The sequence below is a fragment of the Aricia agestis genome, chromosome 4 (assembly GCF_905147365.1).
Source record: "Aricia agestis chromosome 4, ilAriAges1.1, whole genome shotgun sequence".
NCBI classification, from domain to species: Eukaryota; Metazoa; Arthropoda; class Insecta; order Lepidoptera; family Lycaenidae; genus Aricia; species Aricia agestis.
The window spans coordinates 9,413,276-9,437,488 of record NC_056409.1 but is presented as its reverse complement, the minus strand read 5'-3'; the positions used below and the strand labels follow the sequence as shown (position 1 = coordinate 9,437,488).

The window sequence follows — 24,213 nt, the reverse complement described above, 5'->3', positions numbered from 1 at the left end:
GAAGTAATTAGATGTTTATAAAACGTTTATCGAGTTTAATTTTTTGCGGCATTCATAAGAATTGTTATTGTTTTAGTTCATGTTGTTATTCACTTCCGATTTTTGTTATGGGTGTCTGTGTGCAGTGTGCCTGAGTTTCGTACGACGTACCTATACGAAGAGTAAAAACCCTGTTATTAGACTTCCCTGTCTGTCATCATCACCAAACCATCCACCATGCGATATCTCAAGAACCGCGACAGCTAGACTCTTGACGACCTCTGTGGCTCAGTGGTGAGCGCGTTGGTAGCTCAAGCCGGGGGTCGCGGGTTCGAATCCCGCCGACGGAATAAAAAGTTTTCAAGGTTCCCGGGTCTGGATGTGTATTAAATATGTGTATGATATAATAAAAAATCTTAAATACATGTATAGTATAAAAGTATTAAATATATTTCCGTTGTCTGGTACCTGTAACACAAGTCCTTTAGGTACTTAGCACGGGGCCAGAATGACGTGGTGTGAAGCTTCCATAGATATTATTATTATTAGACTATTTATATTTTCACAAATATTGCATTTTACTTCGCCGTTTTTTCTTCTTTCGTTACGTCAACAAAATAAGGTATTAACAGGGAATTATTTTTATAGCAAGATTTAAAAAGGAATTATTTACGTAACGAGCAAATACTGTGGAAGTTATGTCATCGAGGTGATTAAAGTACTGTTGAAACGATACACCATGACTGAAGCAACGTCTCACACCTCGCTGCATGCGGTTGAGCAGGTGTAATATCAACCAGCATATTGCCTGTACAACTTATGATTTGAAGAAACATACTTTTCTTCTAAATCTATATTTTATCATCATCTAACAAATAATGACTTGACCGACGATTGTGACGTGATATCACGTGGGAGAGCCATGCTTCGGCACGAATGGGCCGGCTGGACCGGAGAAATACCACGCTCTCACAGAAAACCGGCGTGAAACAGCGCTGTGTTTCGCCGAGTGAGTGAGTTTACCGGAGGCCCAATTCCCTACCCTATTCCTTTCCCTACCCTCCTCTATTCCCTTCCCTTCCCTTCCCTACCCTCCCCTATTACCCTATTCCCTCTTAAAAGGCCGGCAACGCACCTGCAGCTTTTCTGATGCTGCGAGTATCCATGGGCGATGGAAGTTGCTTTCCATCAGGTGACCCGTTTGCTCGTTTGCCCCCTTATTTTCATTTAAAAAAAAAGATAATATGTTATAAGTTGGCTAGTTTTCTTACTCATCGTCATCATAGTTTGAAATGTTTTTCTGAGCACGGGTGAGTGCCTGTTGTGGTAAACTAAAATACCATAATTTCAGGTAATCTGAAAAAGCCCGACTCGCATATTTTTTCGGAAAATACAATGATCTAATGGGTACTAACATATCTTGTACATTAACCAATTATATTACACCCTAAATATACATAACGTTTTTGCTAAGTGCCTAATATGTCGCTATTAAACTACATTTAGTACCTCCTTTTCCGTTTTGGCTTTGTTCGGAAGGAGTAGGATAACACAATCAAGTATACTCCTGTCGCAAAATATAGTGAAAATCGACCATTAGCGTATTGTCTCTTTTACCAACGCACGAAAATATTAGTATCACGTTTCCACGCACACAATAAATCGGAACTTGTTTGAAGATATTGTGTCAATGAATGTTACTCTATCCAGCGACTTGACTCCATCACTATCATACTGATGCTTGTTTTTGTTGCATAGCTAAGGCAGGTCGCATACACACGTTGTCCGTATTCGATTCCTAATGTGGAATTACGATTTGGAACTCCGTGAGACTAGCGCAAACTGCAAACGTTCGTTTTTTTCACGCGCACCGGCTTGCAGTTGAAACGTACGTGCGAAATTCGTCCCGTTCGGAAGAAAGCGAATGTGTGCCTCAGTTAATTATCTGCTGATTATCTACGGATTTTAAAATACGGAAAACGAATTCGGAAATCGAATAATTACAACGTTTGTATGCAGCCAGCCTTAACTGCAATATATTGGCATTGAACGTCGATATTTTCGCCGTGCGCCGCTCCGAGCTCCGGTCACGTCGTGATAGAAGAATCGTGTCAATTATGTGCGGAACGTAGATCATACGAGATACCCGGCCACGCCTCACGTACATACATTACCCAGTACACTTGCACACAAACCTGGACTCTTAACTATATTTTCCCTCAAGTTTTTAGAGAAATAATAAATAAATATAAATCTATACATCTATACACATATAAATAAAATTGGTGTGTCTGTTTGTAATATTGAAAGAACCGTTTTTTACTAAATGCATATGAATGTATATAGGGTACAGACACCAAAACAACATTTTTCACAATTTTTGTCTGTATGTCTGTCTGTCAGTTTGTTCCGGCTAATCTCCGAAATGGCTGGAGCGATTTTGACAGGACAATAACTTAGGCTACTTTTTGACTGACTTCCGAAAAGGAGGAAAATATATTATTTCACTTTCATATAAAGGAACCTTAAAAAGGGTTTTTTTTTCTCTTTTTTATTATCTTTGTTATCACATTTAGTTGACGCGGACGAAGTCGCGGGCAACAGCTAGTAAATAAATAAAAATGTCATCTTTAAGGCGGGGATTAATCTCAATCAAAAACGATAACCTTGCACACAACCAAAGACCAAGCGTATACGCATCGCAATAAGATTCATTTTAGCTTAGCATAAAACTACAGGTTCTCGGGCGGATCTTCTCTATTTTTCATGTTTTTTTTTAAATATCTTTGGAAATAAATATTAAGGAACAAAATTAAAGTTAAAGAATTTTTAATATAGATTTACTAACAATTTATTCAAATAAAATGTATAATTATCCTAGTTAATACTTATATTTCGATGAAATAGAGTTTTTTCGGAGGTAAGTTTGTAAATTAATTACAGCCAAAGTATTACGTTTTATTAAAATGTTTATGGTTTAAGGTATTTTAAATATTGTGTTTTATATCTCATATTTTTTAACACTTCGTTATTATATTGGAACTAGGTAAACCGGGAGTCACGGAATAACAAATTGGGGTTTATCCTCGCCTTAATAAACAACAAAATTTGGTCATATTATTACATTCGCAACTTTTGGCTAGGTTAGATGTCAATGTATGGTGTTTGACGTAACGTATTGTTAAATTAAGTTGCACTTGCGATGCGTTATGTCAAATTACATTTTCGACATCTAACTTCGCTATCGAAATTAGCGAATGTAATATTATGAGTAAGTGCTAAGTAGTAAACACTCTGCTCATTTAGCCAAGGCTTTTTCGTTTTCGTTTCATTATAGAATCGCCGATCAAAATTAATGGAATTGACATAGCGTTCGTTAATATGACGTTGACGTTCGACTCGTCTTTTGTCAATTCCATACAGAATTATGGACAACAATACACATACATACATATAACAAAAAGATCTTGGCTCACTCCCGTATCCTAAATCGTTTGACATGTATCAATCGTGCGATCTGTGTTTTTTTATTTTTTCTACAAAGTGCACAAGGAAAATGCGTTATTGCCCGATCAAAAACCTTTTTACTCACAATCGCTTGTGACCACAGACCTCCAGTCGCCAAGTTCTGCGAATATGTTCATTGACCTTAATATATCTTGTGTTTTATCAATGACATCTAGATTATATCTACTAAACTAGTTATGTTCCACTAGATGATTCTAGAAACTCATTACTGCTGATAAATTAGCAAAAAAATAAATGGTTTAAATTAACCAGGCTTGTATAATTTTTTCAGTTCATCACGCCGCTAATATAACAATAAATCAAATTAACCATGACACAAATCTTGGTAATAGGAAATTTTTTATCAATAAGCATAATCTTAAGAGGATCTAGATTACGCTAGCACTGTTTTTCCATATAATCGTATTCCCCAATTTACTGCCTGGACAATGCATCTAGACAAATGAATTTTTATACAATATTGGGATCTGTTAAAGCTATACCTCTACGTTCGATTTTTTTTTAATTTACTTACTAATAAATAAAAAATATGACCTTTCAAAAATCTCAAAAAATGAATGCCCCGTATCCCGCCAATCGACCGACCATAACACTTTGAAAGATCTTTAAGATAAAATAAAAACGTAGAGGCATAGACTCACTCTTCCTGAAGATATTTTAAAAAATATAATTATTAATTAGATAAGCTCTATTTTGAAGGAGGAATCAAAGGACACATCATACCTTTCCCACCCAGGGTATTACCTCGAGCATTCCTTTCTACCCACAGCTGGAGTGTGTATATCGGAGATGATATCAGCTCTCGCCGCCTCAGCAATCTTGAGGTCATGGATCTATCAAACTTATGGCTCCGCATAGATTGCGACGACCACCCTCGCGTCTATGCGTGCCTATATAGGTCCCATAGTGGTGACCCCGAGACGGACCGACTCTTGGAGCACCTGCCAGCTGCTTCAGATTTTGTGCAGCAGCAGATCCCATCCGCAGAGATCATAATACTTAGCGACTTTAATGCCCACGCCGACTGGCTCAATTCCAGTAAAACTGATCATGCGGGGAGATCTGTCTGCAACTTTGCCCTTGCGAACGACTTGACACAACTGGTTACTACGCCTACGCGAATCCCAGATGTGGATGGTCAGAATCCTTCCTTGTTGGACCTCCTACTGACTTAAAATCTACCAAATATCCGTAACCGCACCACTTGGTTCATCGGATCATTGCCTTGTTAGGAGTTCTGTGCCACTTACGACGGTGTTAAGACAGCGCGCTGTTAAATACCGTCGTGTGCGGCACTACAAGTCAGCAGACTGGGATGGGATGCGGTCGTTTTTTGCATCCTATCCTTGGGGGCACGTGTGCTTCTTGCCGGATGATCCCGACAACACTGCGAACTCTGTTGCCGATGTGGTGATGCAGGGGATGAAACTTTTCATTCCGACCTCTGTAGTGCCAACTGGCGGCAGATTTCGTCCCTGGTTTGGTTCATCCCCCAAAAAAGCTTCTCGCCGGAAGCAGGAGGCTTACCAATCCTGGGCCAACGCAGTGTATGCTCGGGATTTAAATACCAGCACATATAAAAAGGAGTACAACCTTGCCTCTAGGTGAGGGACTAGGGAGGGGAAAGAGATTACTCGGGCAAAGCAACAGCACGTCAATAGAATTGGCAAGAGACTTGAGTGCCTCCCCTCGGGAACCCGTGCATTCTGGTCTCTGGCCAAAGCTATTTAAGGAAATTTCTGCAAGCCAACCCTACCATCCCTACACGTAGGAAATGGATCGTTGGCCCAGGACGCAAAGGACAAAGCCGATCTTCTGGGCAAGCTCTTTGCGTCAAACTCGACCCTGGATGACGGGGGGCAGAAACCGCCGACCATACCGCGATGCACGAGCATCATGTCGGATATTCGGTTTCATCAGCGCTCAGTGCGAAAAGTCCTCTGTTCCCTTGATATCCAAAGGTCGAGTGGGCCTGACGGAATCCCGCCTATTGTGTTGAAAAAGTGTGCTCCAGAGTTGGCTCCGGTATTGACGCGTCTTTTTCGGCTCTCCTATTCCAATGGCATCGTCCCGGCTTCCTGGAAGACAGCCTTGGTGCACCTGATCCCCAAAAAAGGTGACCGCTCAAATCCTTCCAACTACAGACCAATCGCTATAACCTCTCTCTTCTCGAAGATAATGGATCCATTATCAATAGCCAGCTTCTTCGATACTTGGACGGCCAGGGATTGCTAAGCGACAAACAATACGGGTTCCGTAAGGGTCGCTCGGCTGGTGATCTCTTGGCATACCTGACTCATCGTTGGGCTTAGGCAATTGAGTCGAAGGGAGAGGCATTGGCTGTTAGTTTGGACATTGCGAAGGCCTTTGATCGGGTTTGGCATAAAGCGCTGCTATCAAAGCTTCCATCATCCGGGCTGCCCGAGAAATTATGTAAGTGGGTCACTAGTTTCGTAGCAGACAGAATCATAAAGGTCGTAGTTGACGGCGAATGCTCGGAAACTCAGTCTGTTAATGCTGGTGTCCCTCAGGGCTGTGTGCTATCGCCTACTCTATTCATACTGCATATCAATGTCATGTTACAAACCAACAGCATTCATTGCTATGCGGATGATAGTACAGGTGATGCTGTATATACCGGCTCCCCTAATATTTCTCGGCAAAATGTCACTGAGAGTCGAAACGAACTTGTGTCAAAGGTGAAGAATTCATTGGAGAAGGTCTCTGAATGGGGTAGACGTAACTTAGCCCAATTCAACCCCACCAAGACACAAGTCTGCGCGTTCACCAGTAAAAAGTCACCAATGGTCGTTTATCCTCGTTTCGAGGGCACATCTTTAACCATCTGCCCTAGCATTGAGATACTTGGCGTCAACATATCGAGCGAAGTCCAGTTCCGATATCATCTTGAGGGTAAGGCCAAATTAGCCTCGAAGAAGCTTGGTGTACTTAACAGAACGAGACAGTACTTCAGTCCGGACCAACGCCTACAACTCTACAAGGCGCAGGTTCGGCCTCATATGGAATATTGTTCTCATCTCTGGGCAGGGGCGCCAAAATACCAACTGCTCCCTCTGGATCGTATCGCTTGATTGTTGACGGCCATAGTGTTTCAAATAGCTTGGACCCCCTGGAATTACGCCGAGATGTAAAAGACTATATTACAGCCTATAGGGACTGTGGAGTCATTTCCGTAGACATGTATCGACTTACAACAATTGTGTGGACAAAAGAATCTATTTTATATGCATTAAAGGTAGCTTCAATAAACAACTTTAAAACGTTAACGACTGGTTTGCGAAAACCATAATAGTCCATTGAAATGTTACAATAATTTTAGGACCAAATATTGCATTTATTAGAGGATGAAAAATTTTCTCCCTTTTTTGCTTATAACTTTTTAAATTTTTAATTTAGTGTAAAAAGTTATATAAACATTTGTAGGCAAAGTAATACAATGTTTCCGAGATATCACAAAAATAGTGTTGTCACCCCTTTTTTCTAGATGGCAGCCGGGGGACAAGAGTGGCGACCCCACAAACTTGAGGTTAAGCTTCTATTGACCCCCATAATATTCCAAAAATAAAATTGCGTCCTCTAATAAATGCAAAGCAAATGTAACATTTCAATGGACTATAAGGAAAATGAGCTCATAACGCGAAAAGGAAAAATAATCCTTAGACAAAAGAGCTAGATACTATAGAGGTCATGATTTATTAGATCGGCAATTAACATGATATAACTAAAATGGTAATATTTAACTAATATTATTGTCTTAGCACTAAATACTAATTAATTATTATTAATTTTGTAATCTTGTAAAGTGTTCTGGCGAGAGCAGAATCATTACGTGACAAAATTAAATTATTGAATAATAATAATTATTATTATTAAAATTGTATATATTTAACACTTTACACACCGAATATATCAATATGCCATATGACATTTACTTATAATACAGAGAAATAGTTTTGAGGTCACTGTTTGTCTAAGCCTTTGATATAATAATTATATTCGTTCTGTTCCTTACCCAAAGAAAGTTATTACATTATATATCCAAAAGTTTAACATACGATGTCAATGGGTTAAACTGAATCTTGCATTGCAAATAATAATTAATGTAACTTTGTTTGAAAAATGAATATTATTACGGCACTCTTAAATCTACATTCGAACTGTCAGTAGTTTTTGCTTAGTTCTCCATAAACAAAATCGCACACGATGTTTCCGACTTAACGCTGCAGGAAGTCGTTTCTTCCTTATTTAAGTGTCGTCTAATAAATCATGTTATGACTATTGATGAATATTTTAATAACTCCGTGACAAATCCATTGAGAGCATTTAAACACACATATGTACACAAAGACACTGAGTGATCTTTCAGTAATAATAATAATAATATCTATGGACGCTTCACACCACGTCAGTCTGGCCCCGTGCTAAGTACCTGAAGGACTTGTATTACGGGTACCAGACAACGGAAATATAATATTTAATACTTTTATACTATACATATATTTAAGATTTTTATTATATCATACACATAATGCACACAAGAATGCAATCCCGCAAGACAATTTCAATCCCGGTATTTGCGGGATTGAACCATCACAATCCCGCTGGATCCCGGTATTTGCGGGATCCCGCAGGGTGGACATAAACTTGTAAAATAAATGGTTATAATGACTTTACTTGATAGACTTCGTTTTAGTCTTAGAAACTCAACTAAAACAAACTTATTCTCACACTTTTTATTACAACGGTTTATTAATACTTTAGACTTTAGATGTAAAAATCAAAGAAAAACTAATCATTTTTTGGAAATGGTTACGTAATAATAATAGTTAAAATAAACTCAAAACATGTTTAGGTATTTATTTTCATGTTTTATTAAAAAAAACATATTTTTTTTTCGAAATATAGAGAAAATTGTGCTAAAAGATTCCGTTACATACTATACCTAAGTTCAAGCTTAAAAAAGTATGTTAAAAAAGTTAGGGTATTAATTTTGTCGTCTGCCAAACGGCTCCAGATATTCGACACAAGGTAGCCAGAAGCTAAAAAATTTCGCTCAGCTTCTACGCTGGTTGGTACAATTGTCATTTAAAGTGAAATATAGGTGAATTATTGAAGGTATATTGTTAGTGGGCTGCCTGTAGCCAGTTCACGCACCCCCCTCACGCAGAGTTACACGTATAAATCACGCTTCTTTTTAATCCCGTTAGTCCCGCGGGATCCCGCTAAATTTTCGACCGGGATTAGTCCCGCAAAATGCATGCGGGATCCCGGTATATCGGGATCCCGGTATCCCGGTATTGCATTCCCTACCCATGACCCAGGAATTTTGAAAACATTTTGTTCCGTCGGCGGGATTCGAACCCGCGACCCCCGGCTTGGGCTAGCGACAGCCCACCCACTGAGCCACAGAGGTCGTCATGATAATACATATGGACTTTAGTTAAAAACTTTTACTTAGTAACTGCTAAGTTCGTCGTAAAACGTCTCTTAAGGGGGCGACTAACCCTACATTGTCGGTTTTATAATTCAATTTTATACTTGAAAATTGTCTCATTTTCTAAACATAGATACTACATTATATTTCCGAGGTCCGACCTAGTGAAAACACGATATTATTATATGTACAGGGGACAACGTTTGTATGGAAAAACGGCGGTGTGGACTCCTCTTAAGTTTGCAACATAATAAAGCAAGACTATAATAATATTTTCGTTCTGTCTATATTATGCAAGATAAATATTAAATTCAGAAAATGATGCTCCATACATGGTTTGGATCGCTTAAAATGGCTAGACGGAACTAACATTTTTTTAGACTGTCATAACAAAATCAAGGTACCTAATATTAAAACTTTATTATTGATTTAAATAAATGTATTGATATTATGCTATTTAAGATTATATTGCAATATGTAGAGCGATTATATTATGTAGATTGTAGATCAATATATTTTATGACCTGGTAGCGGAAATATTCTAAGTATTGTTGATTTCTGGTTCATCTTCAATGTTACATCCGACTTCGCCTTAATTTTTTTAAAACTAAACCCACTTGTACCAGTCTGGGTTATTGAAGTATGTCAGTCCAAATATTAAAATCATCCCTTTGTTCAGTGCAAGAGAGAACATGATAATAATATGATATTATAATCCACCATAATCTTTAGCGCTATAAGCCATAAGCTCACCGGTGAGGGTGACACACTATAGAATAACAATAGATTTCCAATAATCCACGATCGAAGGATTAATAGTTAATCCCAAATTTTGCTAACAGCTTTCTAACGTAAGTTGTTCCCTAGAGCCGACGATAATGTAAGGGCCGACGTGTATATCTTAAGACGAAACTTTTTACTTTTTACCAACCTATGTGTTACGACTTACGTCCTCAAGCGGCAAGGCCTCAAAAGTTCGTTACTTTGTCAAAACACACATTATACCCATAATAGTGAGAAATTAATGTAACTTAAAACGTAGGAACTTTTTCTTTATTACGGAAGAGACCTTTTCATTATACTTCACTCGTTAATTGTGTAGAGTTGAATGTAGCCGGCTGTGTCAATACCGCGGGTGAATAACCGATTAGCCGTGACCTACTGCGGGCGCCGCACTCGCGCAGAATAACTGAACAGTAGGTCAACTAAAAAAAATTTACCTAGTTAAAATTGGACTAATGACAATTTTCAATTTTAATTCATCCTTTTTAATGTTATGTTAGTTTTTCATTCTAACAGTCTACATATACGTGTAAAACATACTCGTGTATCACAAATTTTTAAAAGTATTTCCGTCAAAAGCCAAACGAACTTTATTCCACAAATTTTATCAGTTGAAAAATTTTAATTAGGTCAAGTTTCAAACTGTTGAATGATGAATAAACGTCTATAAAATTGGAATGTTGTTATTTTTAAGTACTCGTTAAGTTTGGGCAGTGCCTTGAAAAATTGCAATAAACTTATCGAAGTTGACAAATCCTTGACCTAATCCACATACTTTGTTATCTTCTCTTGACGTACCGTAAACATTATCTAGGCCGCGATGTTTGCGGAAGTCCTTCCCGCTGTAAACTTTGATGACACTTACCTTCGTACTCTTGAATAAAGAATACTTAAATCAATTATTTTAAGTAACTTTGAGTACTTTTTACTAAAGGTATTTTCAAAATCAAATTAAAGACGAAACTGTTGTAATAAGACAAATTTTAAGATTCAGTATAAGCTATCAATTATGCAATTTTTTTTTCAATTAACACCAATTACTGATAAAGGTGCATACTTACTGTTTTAAAATATTAATTAAATCGTTCCGCATGGCGAGGTGGTGCTTAAATGTAGTCCAAGAGCGGAAAAACCACGTGTAGATGTCAAGGGTGTTCGTTGTTATTTCATTTGCCAATTTGCCAACGAATATCATCGATTTTTCACGACCATTAAAGGGCGAAAGGACACGCGGCTAATGGATCCGAAGCCCTTCTCACTTCTATCCGACCCTGTACTTATCGCAAAGCCTCGCCTTAAACCTTAAAAATAAAGTGGTAGAAATATCTTATCGAAAAGAACATCGCCCGCATTCGCCAATCCAAAAACAAACGAAGCCGAAATAGTGCGAAATCTCTGTCAACTTGTAGGTCGTAAAAAGGAAACTGGAACTCTACGTCCTATTTACATAGCCTCATTGATAATTTCGTTGTGTCCGATTGTTTTGTTCTTTTGTTTTGTGTTTTTGATATTTGTGTGTGTGTGTTATCGCTGACGCGGGTGTTTTGTTACAGGCGCGCGTCCATGATGTCCCCGCGCCAGCTCATGCGCAACTCCAACATGACGCAGAAGTGGCAGCGACGTGAGATATCCAACTTCGAGTATCTCATGTTCCTCAACACTATCGCAGGTGGGCCTTTAGTTTGAGACAAGTAGAAACAAATAAATCTACTTATTTGTAACGTTTTGTGAATGTCATGTTTACAGTTTACACTATTTCGATAATGTTACGAATACCTACGTAATTTTTAGTTGCTTCCGCTGACCCTGCTGTTTAAGATTTATTGGAGGAGTAGAATGGACTTGAAATAGCGGAACTAAAATGTTCTTTTTGTTACTCATATTTAGAGCACAGACATTGGTAAAGTATAATATATGTAATATTAAATATATTATGTTGAAGAAGTTTACCAGACAAGTAAAGTCACGATTACAGAATCAAAATTGAGTGTGCACAGTGCATTTAAAATTTTATCGCTACATTGCTCCCTACAAGTTTAAATCGAATAGAAGTCTTTCTCTTGCATAAGCATAAAAGATCGACCAAGTGCGAGTTGGTATATTTAATTTATTTTGTTTTTAGTATTTGTTGTTATAGCGGCAACAGATATACACAATCTGTGAAAATTTCAGAAATCTAGCTATAGCGGTTCTTGAGATACAGCCTGCTGACATACAGACGGACAGACAGACATTGAAGTCTTAGTAATAGGGTCCCGTTTATACCCTTTGGGTACGGAGCCCTAAAAGTAAACCAGTAAGACGGAAGACCCGCAAAACTTCAAGTCGAAGAAAAGTGTTGATTGAAGAGCAATTATTATAACAAAATATAATAATTAAAGAAGTACATAAAACGTCCCTTTGGGTACGGAGCCCTAAAAGTAAACCAGTAAGACGGAAGACCCTCAAAACTTCAAGTCGAAGAAAAGTGTTGATTGAAGAGCAATTATTATTACAAAATATAATAATTAAAGAAGTACATAAAATCTGCTATACGCTTCTCGTCTACCTACTCTTAAATTACTTCTTTTTCAATAGGCTCTGAAACTACTGCAATTTAGAAAAAAAAAATTAATGCCCACAAAATGTACGATCGAACTGCGGGATTCCGTTTTATAATCATAGAACTACCTAACTGGAGAGAATGGATTTAGTAGAGTTTATTAAATTAGGAAATCAGCATACTGATAAATGAAGAGTGAATACTGAATAGTGAACAATCAGCGTTTGTTGGTCACGCGAACCGCGTATCACGTGCTGTATGAAAGCGTTCATATACGTTATAGCAGGATACAGCAATAATACATCGGATCGGATACATTATGTACAGATTAAATTTAATAATATAAATAATTAATGAACATAATTGTTAGTTACCCTCTAGAACAGTCTAGACTATAGATTCTAGAATAAGGAGTAAATCAACTGCGGATATTTTGTGCTCAGATCATACATAAGTAGACAACAATTTTATACTCGAAAACAAAATCCTCCCTTATAAGGTATATAGGTGAGTTCGCATAAGGTGTTTTTTTTGTCTTACCGTTCACAGGTGTAATAAAACAATGTGATAATACTTTAAGAATTAAGATGTAACTGTGAAAGTAGCAGCGCTGAAAGTATTATAACTTTGTTTTGTTACACCCTGTATTACCCCTATTTTCAAAATATCCGTAGTCGATTTTACCATATCTTATGAAGAGACGGAAACAAACATTAAATGCGTTTTATCTATTACCGAGTGACGACCTTACACTGTCAGGGAAGTGTGACTGTTAGGTGACAGTAATGTCGCTTATGGATACGTTACACAGTGCGAGCAGCTGAAGTGACAGTAAGCTGTGTACTACGCCTGTGTACTCGTACGAGAGCAGCTCTACTCGCCTTTCTCGGTCACGCTATGTATGCTGTTGATAGCTGTTGACGTCGTATTAGATAATGTATGTCTCAATGACATAGCCTAGTCATGTTGTATCTATGGTGAGAGAAGGCGAGTGGCGCGGGAAAACAAAAAATGTTGTAACTCGCACCCTAGCAACTGACCAACTCGCACATGAAAGTAACTCGTATGATGCGGTCCTGTGTGTAACCTAGGCATAAGTATGATGTCGAGAGTATCCCGCATTCGACGTGTCATGTGAGTGACACTAATTGTTGTACAGTTTGCGATGTTCACACCTTGACACATAAAGATTTCCCTCATGAACCTTCTCAATTAGATAACTGCTTATTTACATATTGCAGTATCAAAGAAACCTAACCGATGTTTTTTTCCGTCTATATTATATCAATCATCAGCATATTAGCGCACAGTGCACACTCTTCTTTATAATATAAAATGGCTAAGCAACGTTTTTGTTTTTCGATTGGATTAGCTAGTTAGCCTAAATTAATTTTAATACCAACATTAGGTATACTTTACAACGTTGAGTGGATTTTTTGTAAGCCAAAATATATACATATAAAATTCTCACCTTAAATTGTATTAGCCGTATTTAGTTTTAAACGCAAAAAATTCGCCCCGCGGAGGATACTTTTAGTTGCAATCTAACGCCAAGTTATGCAATATATTGTGTAACATTCCGACAGATTTTTCTTCCTTTTCAGGGAGGATCAATAAAAATTGATAATTGAGCTAATGATTATTTGATGGGATAATGAGGGTAATCCTCAGCCGGGTTAGATATAAGTTTGTGAGTAATGCCGCGGACGTCAATTTGCCCACTTAATGAGGAACTTGCCATTTTGCGTTACACGTAACAATGAAAATGTGATAATTACAGACGTTTACCAACTGCGTATCGACCACGTAATGTTGAGATGCAATGTTATGTAATACAATATGGTGATCCGCTGGAGATCGACTATTGAATATCTACACTTCTAATACTCCGAGTATCGTGTAGATGCCAAAGAGTCGTAATAATAATTTGCAATGTTGACGAAATTGCAATCAGCCCGGATTTATTAATAAGCTATATTATATTATATACCCCTATGATTTCGTACATGAGCCGGCAGATTACGTACATGCCCTACACTAATAAAAATATAAATTCGGCACTGATTGACATTGCATCCGTCCGCGTTGGACGGAAAAACAAATACCTATGTTTTCCGTACGGTGACCTAAGCGTCGAGTAAAAGCGACATATGTATAATTATTATTTGTCTCTGAATTTCTAGCAAGTAGCAAAAGATCGTTACCTCGAGAAGAAACTCAAAAAAACTTTAAAAAATTACGTAATATGAATTCCAAAACTCTACCAAAAAGAACCTAGATAGATTTTCCAACATTACTGAGTTACCCGCGCCTTTTTGCGAAGACAATGATTGATTAATTATTAAATTAATGGCTCTTATACGTTATGTAATAATGACATCTGCCGCAATTACAGATATAGCTAAGAATATTATCTGCTAGACACGCCTAAGCAAACTAGCTAATTGACACTAACTAGTAACCAGTGCCGTATATAGCCTTTTTGGCGCCCTGTACGAGCTTATATAAGTGCACCCTTGTTTTTTAACTGACTTCCAAAAAGGAGAAGGTTATAAATTATAAGTTCGGCTGTGGATATTTTTTTTTTACGACATTGGAAAACATCTCTGGGGCGCAGCGGGAAGTACTTATCGGGAGCAATTCGAAAAAATAAGAGTCTACCTGGCCATTCTTGCGCCCCCCAGAGTCTACGCCCTGTGCGTGGGCACCGGTGGCACCGCCCTATTTACGGCACTACTAGTAACTACATTACAATAACATAAGAATCAGTATTTTTGATATAATATTAGCTACACTACAGACTACAGTAATAATAAATAACTAGTTCAGACTTTGTGGGGAGACTGGAGTCTTAAACTAAGCAGTGTCCTGCTTGTATTTTAAGACACTAGGCTTCTATCTCTAGTAAAATTACATATTAATCCATACTTCCATACTAATATTATAAATGCGAAAGTGTGTCTGTCTGTCTGTCTGTCTGTTACCTCTTCACGCTCAAACCGCTCAACCGATTTTGCTGAAATTTGGCATGGAGATACTTTGAGTCCCGGGAAAGGACATAGGATACTTTTTATCCCGGAAAAATGTACGGTTCACGCGCGATAAACGAGTTTTAGCGCAACGGAGTTGCGGGCATCATCTAGTATTCAATATAGAATCTTACATTTAAAAAAATATGAATAATAACAAATCAATAATACTTATTGATACTAAGAACAATAGTTTTTAGTTTCAGTATTATAATATTATTGATGTTGTAATAATCTTATATCTTTAAACGAGCAATTCTTGTATATATATATAATTGGAATCTCGGAATCGGCTCCAACGATTTTCATGAAATTTAGTATATAGGGGGTTTCGGGGGCGATAAATCGATCTAGCTAGGAATCATTTCTAGAAAATGTCATTTTCATCGGATACCGAGCAAAGCTCGGTCAAACAGCTAGTTGTAATTTATCTAAGCTAAATGTCAAATTGTCCCGTTTTCTGAAAGTCGTGTAAAAGGACGCTAATTAATTAATCTAAAGCCGGCGCCAGACATGGGCTTCAAAGTTTGAGCAAACTTTGCACAAATAGGCAAATGTCAGTGCCACACTTGGCGAATTTGCGTATTTGATCACATGTCTGGCGCCCGCATTAGAACATTTTCCAAAGATTGGTACTACATATATTAGAGAGACTTCAAGCTGTATTTATATATTTAAGGAACTGTTGGATAAATTAGAAATAAGTATACTTGTTGGGTCTTATTATTTACGCATTCTGACTTTAACTATAATAATAGGTATACAGTATACGTAATTTTTTGCTACCCGATATAATATTATTATATGTTTCCTCTTTGACAACGACCGACCTTCTAAATGTAACTCTGAGTAACCTTTTGTTTTTGCGAAAAATTGTAACTATGACATTTTTATATAATAAACCAATTGTGAAGGTGACTCCTGAGATATTTTGTAACCTTCGGCACCGCGGTTTCACCATAGATTTCCTAATTTTCGTTGTGGTCTATTGACATAATTACAGGCCTAAACTGAATTTATACATAAATGCTAAAGTTTTTTAAGGGAGATCGCAGACGACAGACTTTTTGTGCGATCGAGTCTGCGGGCCGCAGACTGTATGGGCGCCGCAGACTCGATCGCACAAAAAGTCTGTCGTCTGCGATCTTCCTTAGCATGCCGGATTAAAAAAAGTATCACAAGTAATTAATTGTCTGCTGATTCTACTCATTTGAAAAGGATTGTCGTATCGTAGTAGTTAGTACAACACTGATTAACGTTAAATCTATGAAAATTTTGTAGAGGCTTCAGATCTGTGAAAGTAGAAGCGCTGAAAGGGCAATACTTGTTTGTAGGAACTGAACAAGTTCCCAACGTCATGAATTTACAATACAATATACAATGCAATATTTTTTTTTTAAATCGGCCAAGTGCCAGTTGGACTCATGCCTTCCGTACCGTTATAGAGCAAAAATAGGCCAACAATTGTGTTTTTTTTATTTTATTGGGAGCCCCTAAATATTTTATTTTATTTACTTAAATATTATTATTATTGTTAAAATACATATTATATTTGCCTTTGTGAAAATTTCAAGTGCCTACCTGTTGCCATTATTGAAATTGAGCAAAAAGGCCAAAAAAATCACGTTTGTGGTTTTTAGGGTTCGGTACCCAAATACTAAGATTTTGATGTCTGTCCGTCTGTCTGTCTGTCTGTGTGTATGTCTTCAGGCTGTAACTCAAGAACCGGTACAGCTAGACTTCTGAAATTTTCACAGATTGTGTATATCTGTTGCCGCTATAACAACAACCTTGGGCTATACCAGTTGTACCAGATACAATTGGTATAGCCCGAGAGATTTTATGACAAATTCATACATACTGTAATGCGAAAAGACTTTTCCCCCAACCTATTATTACACATCGTAAAGTATTATCACTTTATTTTGTTACACCATGTATACATTATAGGAAAGGTAGATATTAATGAGTAAGTAGGTATTTGGGAACGTAGATATAAATATTATAACATGATATACTCAGGACAGTTAGGTAATTCTTACCTCTTTATGTACTCCGTAGATTTTCTCATATTATCACTGAATCTAAGCGGAAAATGTTTGATTGTAGATAATTAGAACATTAACACGTATTTCACTGCTTGTTTATGTTTTCCTAGTAGAAGTTATTATTTATTTACAAGTAACACAACTGCCACTGCAATTTTTTGAAAATAGAATTCTGCGCTCGATTCACTAAACGTCATCGCAACTGTCAGCGTGACACATTTCTCTTTCGTTCGGAAACGCTTTCACAATTTCAGCACTCTTGCTTTTGTTGCTATATCTTACTGCAAGCGACTGCGAAAGTGGAGGCCCGGCCGACGAATGTCTCGACCAGATGGGAAAAGTGTGGTCACGTGATTACAACAATAGGTCTGTGCATTAAGTGACAAGATAATGTGACCCGCGCCGCGCGACCACAAACATCGCCGGGTCAAAGTGCAATAGATTGCAATGAAAGTTACAATAAGCGATACAGGAGCGGACAAGGATACTTTCCTTATTAATCGCCATCATCAGAGGTCATTAACCAATCAGATATTTTTTTATCTTACACTTTATAAGACACAATCTTTGATATAAGACACAACTTTTGACGGCTACGACTGCGAGGATTTCCAGAAATTGTTGTATATTCGGAGTTTTTTTAAGACAAAATCGAGCAATCGAAAATACTATCTAGCTACCTTCCATACACACAGGCTATCCTTCCGTAGGTTTCCGAGTTACAAACTGTACAAACTGTACCTTATTACTGATGACTTCGATGTCTGTTCTTTGGTCCGCCTGTCTGTCTGTCTGTCTGTCTCCAGGCTGTATCTCAAAAACCGCTATAGCTAGACTATATAGAGATAGAGATTTTCAAGATTGTGTATTTCTATTGCCACTATAACAACAAATACTAAAAATAAATCAAAATTAACATTTAAGGGGGGTTCCCATACAAAAATACAATTTTTGCTCTATAACGGTACGGAACCCTTCGTACGCGAGTCCGACTGGCACTTGGCTAATTATTTAATTATTTTCTGCATAAGCAAACTCTTAGCAAATCTCTGTCTCGCAGATGCCCAAGTGACCATAATCTTTGCAGGTCGCTATAATGGTAATGACACTATGATGAGAGAGAGTTTCCGAAGGATGCATTGGCTAACAATTATAATTACGATCGAGTGCGCAACGAGGTCACCAGTTAGGCGGTGTCAGTGGTCACGCCATGGTTTCCTACTGTTTGTCAACGCCGCCTAAAGATTATAATGTTGCGAATTGCGATACGTTTTATCGAACTAAGTACTTCCTTAGATCAAAAGAATTAAGCACAACCGGAAAGTGTAAACGGGATAAACTTTAAGCTGCTTTGGAACTTAAGACGTGTATATCCTAAGCACAAAATCCTCCTGTAATATTATATGCAGTACCTAACATCTTTAGCATATTCAATTCGCAGCTTCGACTCCCCCGAGAGAATCGTTCTCAGGGTTCTCAGGAGTTTAAACTTGTGAATATGAATGTACGCGTCAAGACCTCGACATGGATGTCGTAATAAAAATGTCTTTGTCTTCATCGGTACATTGTTATATAAAAATTGATATGAAGATCCTTATTTGCTACCTTCTCCGGTCTCTCCCAAAGAGAGACTGAGAACCCTAATAAGGAACGAGAATGAAACTCCATGGATATTAACATCCGCATACCGGCAAGATGATGATTTGTAGGAATATAAGATATTTATAAGATTCAAACATGCTAATGTATGAAATATTTTTATATGCGCATGCGATGGTTTTAGGGCTAGGTAGTAGGTACCTTTTTTATCCCTCTTACTAAGAATATCCACACCGGGTATAGTTCCGGAAGCATAAGCAGCTGTAATTCCTAGCTGTAGTTCCCAGGGGCTGTAGGTGTAGGCCGAGGCACATGCGTTAGCGGTGTAAGCTCACGCGATCCCGCGGCCCGCCTAGGGCGTATAGTGGAGTGCCGCCGAGTTTTTTGTGGGTAGGGTAGGGGATGCCGCGCCGGAGGCGTCCACTTCCATATTTCGGGCGCAGCAGAGACCCACATACTTGCGAGCAGAACCCCCATCCCCCGCAAGATGTTTAAAAATATTTACCGCCGTACACAGTCACATTTAATGAAGACTTTGACAGATAATGTATGGGACTTATGTCAACATTTTTAATTAATATGTTCTACTCTGAGTGTGGCAGTTATTCGGCGAAAAAAAAGGCAAATGCGTTAACTATTATTAATAATTGCCTTTTCCCAGGGCGAACGTACAACGACTTGAACCAGTACCCGGTGTTCCCGTGGGTGCTCACCAACTACGAGAGCGAGGAGCTTGACCTCAGCCAGCCCTCCAACTACAGAGATCTGTCAAAGGTTTGTATAGCTATAATATACATATTTTATTCAGTTCATACATTTCAAAAATAGCTTTAGACTACGAATTTGTACTCTTTTGTTTTGATCTTAACAACTCAAGAGACTTTGAGATTCGAAGAGTGATCTTTTAACTAACTTAGGTCATTGGACTTAGGTCTGACCAAATCACGTTTTCATGTCCAATGTCTTTACCTAAGTCCGCGTCATAATATAGACTAGGACGAGTCAGCGCATGAGTACCGAAAACTATTCCACCTCAATTTTTTTATGCGATCCTCTTCAAATTGCCCTCCTGATGATATAAATACATGTTGCCAGGGCGAAACCCGGTGCCATATTATTTGCAAAGAATTGTTATTTATCAACCGAACAATTTTGTTTTATATTCTTTATTGAAATACCAATAAAAAAGGTCCTATGACTTTTTACGATAAATTTAATATTTTTAAAGATATGAATTTTTAAAGGTTCGAAAAACCTCAAATTTGGGTACTTTCGACCGATGAAAAATATATTTAAAAAATAAAAATGTCAAAGTAATATCTTTTTTTTAATTCTATATACAATAGTTAATAAATATTTAAAAAATAAAAATGTCAAAGTAATATCTTTTTTTTTAATTCTATATACAATAGTTAATAATATTGTTAATAGAGATTTCAAAAAATTTCATTGTTTATATCTTTTTTTATCTTAGCAAAAGTAGACAAAAAATTGTGTTTTTGTATGGTAGCCCCCCTTAAACAATAACTTCATTTTAATTTTATTAAAGATCGCATAAAAAATTGAGGTGGAATAGTTTTCGGTACTCATGCGCCGACTCGTCCTAGTCTAATATAGCTGTCGGTTTCAAGTCTTGCAACCATAGCATGCAGTATGTACTTAACTACATACTAACTTACAAATAATGATTTACAATTGTACACATTTTGTAACGTAATTAGATTTATGATCAAATTGAAATTTAATTGAAAATAACTTCTATGACGCAATATCATAGATGTTTCGGTGTTCTACCATAGTGATTTGTAAATTAAATTGATGTAATATTATGTTCAAGAAGAAATGGATTGCGGTCGCAAAGTGACGCAAAGTACTATAGTCTAATATTTATATTTTACTTGCGAATGAATTAATTAAGTGCGAATGAATTAATTGTTATTACACATGCTGTGTATAAAAGCACGCAGTACCAGGATCCCATAAGATTCGAGGAGTAAATCTAAACTCTTCTTCCAGCCCATCGGCGCACTCAACCCGAGCCGGCGCGCGTACTTCGAGGAGCGATACAACACGTGGGAACACGACTCCACTCCGCCCTTCCACTACGGCACACACTACTCCACCGCCGCCTTCGTACTCAACTGGCTAGTGCGCATTGTAAGTACTACTTGACTAAAGAGAAGAGAGAAGTGAGAATGAGTCCTATAGTAGGCTACGAAAACTAAATGTCAAATGTATGGTAGCCGTCAAATTACATACAAATCATTTTAGGTAACTTAAGTATAACTAGCTATTTGACCGAGCTTTGCTCGGTATTCGATGACAATGACAATTTCTAAAAATGATTCCTATCTAGATCGATTTATCGCCCCCGAAATCCCCTATATACTAAATTTCATGAAAATCGTTGGAGCCGATTCCGAGATTCCAATTATATATATATACAAGAATTGCTCGTTTAAAGATATAAGATACATTGTCTAGAGAAAATCACGTTCATCCTTCAGCTGAAACGGCAATCGGCAGTGAAACATAAACGCAAAATAATTGAAAAACTATTGAAAAAGGATGAACTAGTAGGGCAAACCGTCTAATTTTTGTTTCCTTCAATTTATAAAAAAAAAACTTTAAGACTTAAGAGTAAATACTGCAGAAAAAATGGTCTTCCCCTGTTATTTTGGACCTTTAGGTCTAATCTAGAAACATTAAAGTGGATTTCCCTAGTACCCTTGCATTATAAATTTTATTTTATAAAACTATAGAGAAAAGTAAGAAGAGTTTAAAAAGCCCTTACCTTATTTAATTCGTCATCGCTCTGACGAGTGAAGTCTGAACACAAATACAAAACATGCGTGTCGGACAGAAATTAAAAACTAAATGAAGTGTGGACGCCTTGATTTACAGCAGGGCTGTTGTGTACTTTTTACACCGCCACAAAAATATCATAATTTATATCTCTCGCTAATTGATGAATACAACATTGTGTAGGTATATAATTATACCTTAATTAATTTATTACTCTGTTCAACATGTTAAGGGATTAAAATAATATGATGCTAAATTAAGCGCTAATGATTACTTAATCATTAGCGTTTAGTTTAGCATTGCAAATGTGCTTTCTAATTTATTTTTGGCATATTTTTATGCATTCATAGCAAATATTAGGTAGCTTACCATACCATACCATGATACCTATAGCTCTTTTAAAAATTATGTCCAGTTTAAAATATCTTTATGAACGTAGATTAAATACTCTACTAGATATACTATTTACAATCTGAAACTCGGTACCTAGAAATAGTATTAGGTAGATACTTATATTTTTAATTTATTGTGCAATGTTAGCCGTTGTCTATTTTAAATTAGTGACATGTAGAGCGTAAATTAGAAACGTACTTAATGGAAGATGAATTGCAGCTAGTGATACATTAAATATAGTAATTTACTCCTCCTAAATAACGTAAAACTAGACATAATTTCAACGGAGTTTATGTTTATAATATGGAACAATGTTAATGCGTGTCCTAAATTGTATCATCAAAGCGAGAGGCGAGGGTGAGACGTCCCTGTGAGTTACTGGCAACATTAACTCGATGCGACGACGCCGCGTCAAAACAATTGCGCGCGCACGAAGACGTATACCAACAGATGCGCACGCGCACGCATTTGGACGAAAATAACAAAAATACACTTTCATTTTCAAACCAAAACGGAGAATTTTTAAAATAGCTTAGAATGTTTTGTGGTGTGTCAATATTAAAACTAGTTATTTTTACGTCCTTTTGATGTTAAGTATTCTGTTTATTTTCAGGAGCCAATGACGACCATGTTCCTTGCGTTACACGGAGGCAAATTCGACCATCCCAATCGACTATTCTCTTCTATCGCGATGTCTTGGAAGAATTGCCAACGAGACACTTCTGATGTCAAGGTGAGGAGAAGAAACTTTCTTCCACAGATTACTAGTATATATTTGTAGACTTTCTTCATATAAAATAAGTCGAGCCTTATAGTATAGACGTGTAAAACGGTGGTGTGCACTGTGCAAATACAACAAAGTTTTTGAAGGCAGGTAACATGCTTATGTCTCCTCAGTTGTACAAGACCCAAGTTTTTCGATTTTTTTTTTTTGACGACACTTTTTTTAAAGATGACAATGAGCTATAGATAACAGAAAATAACATAATTTGTAGGTACCATCGAGGAAATTGATTCCTAGGCAGTTGACAGACCAACGTCATTTAGTCAGATCATGTCAATTCAATGTTATTTGTGATCTGTTGGCTGGGTTTGACGTAACGCGACCAAATTAGGTAGGTCCCCCATCTGCATAGGAATCAACTTCTCTGATAGTGCCTTCGGTAAAACAAGACCATAATATTATACTAAACTCTCCCAATATGGTCTGTGCTCTTGTCGGTACGGTATGTCTTTCTACAAAAGTTACAATACCCTCTCTAAATCCATTTTCAGGAACTGATCCCCGAGCTATTCTTCCTGCCCGAGATGCTGGTGAACAGCTCGGGGTTCAAGCTGGGCATCCCGGAGTCGCCCACGGGTGACGTCATCCTGCCGCCCTGGGCCTCCTCCGCCGAGGAGTTCGTGCGGATCAACCGCATGGCCCTCGAGTCCGAGTTCGTCAGCTGCCAGCTGCACCAGTGGATCGATCTCATCTTCGGCTACAAGCAAAGAGGTATATATCTAGATGTTTTTGACGGAAGACTAGGCTCTCAGAGTTATTATTAAAAGATTTGACGTCGGATGGCATGCTGATGCACATAATATTATGTATATCTCAAAACTGAAACTATGCACATACATCTAAAAACTAACGTCTACTAATTTTTCTACACAAACTTCTGATTGGTGCTACGGACAATACTAGATTGCTGTGCAAAATAGCTATAAATATTCCTACAAGACTACCCTGAAAAAATAAATACAAACCCTCCACGTAAAGCTTGCCAGAACAAGCCTGGGTCACTATGCACCACTCAGAAGATTGTGTAGAGCTTACAATGCTATATCCAACTATCCCGACATCTGTATATTCTCTGATAAGCTTAATTATTTTAAGAGAAATCTTAAACACTATTTTAATAAATATCCCTCGGTCAAGTAAAGTAAAGTTGAAACTACTATAATGATTATATAATTAACTACTTGGTGTACTGTCACAGTTGAAATTTTAATTTTTTTGATATTAGTATTAGTTTCATTTCAAGATTTTATTTGTTTAAAAAAACAAGA

The 24,213-nt window shown here is 37.4% G+C and overlaps 2 protein-coding genes across 5 annotated transcripts in view; one reads left to right on the top strand and one right to left on the bottom strand.

Moving 5' to 3' along the window:
* LOC121725865 (facilitated trehalose transporter Tret1-2 homolog) overlaps positions 1–17,690 on the bottom strand; it is a 49,549-nt gene extending 31,859 nt beyond the window's left edge. Inside the window, exon 1 of the mRNA XM_042113008.1 lies at positions 17,359–17,690. Within this exon, the coding sequence (XP_041968942.1) occupies positions 17,359–17,387 (29 nt within the window). The 5' untranslated portion in view covers positions 17,388–17,690. The remainder of the gene's footprint in view (positions 1–17,358) is intronic.
* LOC121725862 (neurobeachin) overlaps positions 1–24,213 on the top strand; it is a 385,885-nt gene that overhangs the window by 351,189 nt on the left and 10,483 nt on the right. For all 4 annotated transcript variants that reach the window (XM_042113000.1, XM_042113002.1, XM_042113001.1 and 1 more), the window contains 5 exons: positions 11,299–11,414; positions 19,625–19,737; positions 20,980–21,120; positions 22,775–22,894; positions 23,437–23,656. In XM_042113000.1, the coding sequence (XP_041968934.1) occupies positions 11,299–11,414; positions 19,625–19,737; positions 20,980–21,120; positions 22,775–22,894; positions 23,437–23,656 (710 nt within the window). The remainder of the gene's footprint in view (positions 1–11,298; positions 11,415–19,624; positions 19,738–20,979; positions 21,121–22,774; positions 22,895–23,436; positions 23,657–24,213) is intronic.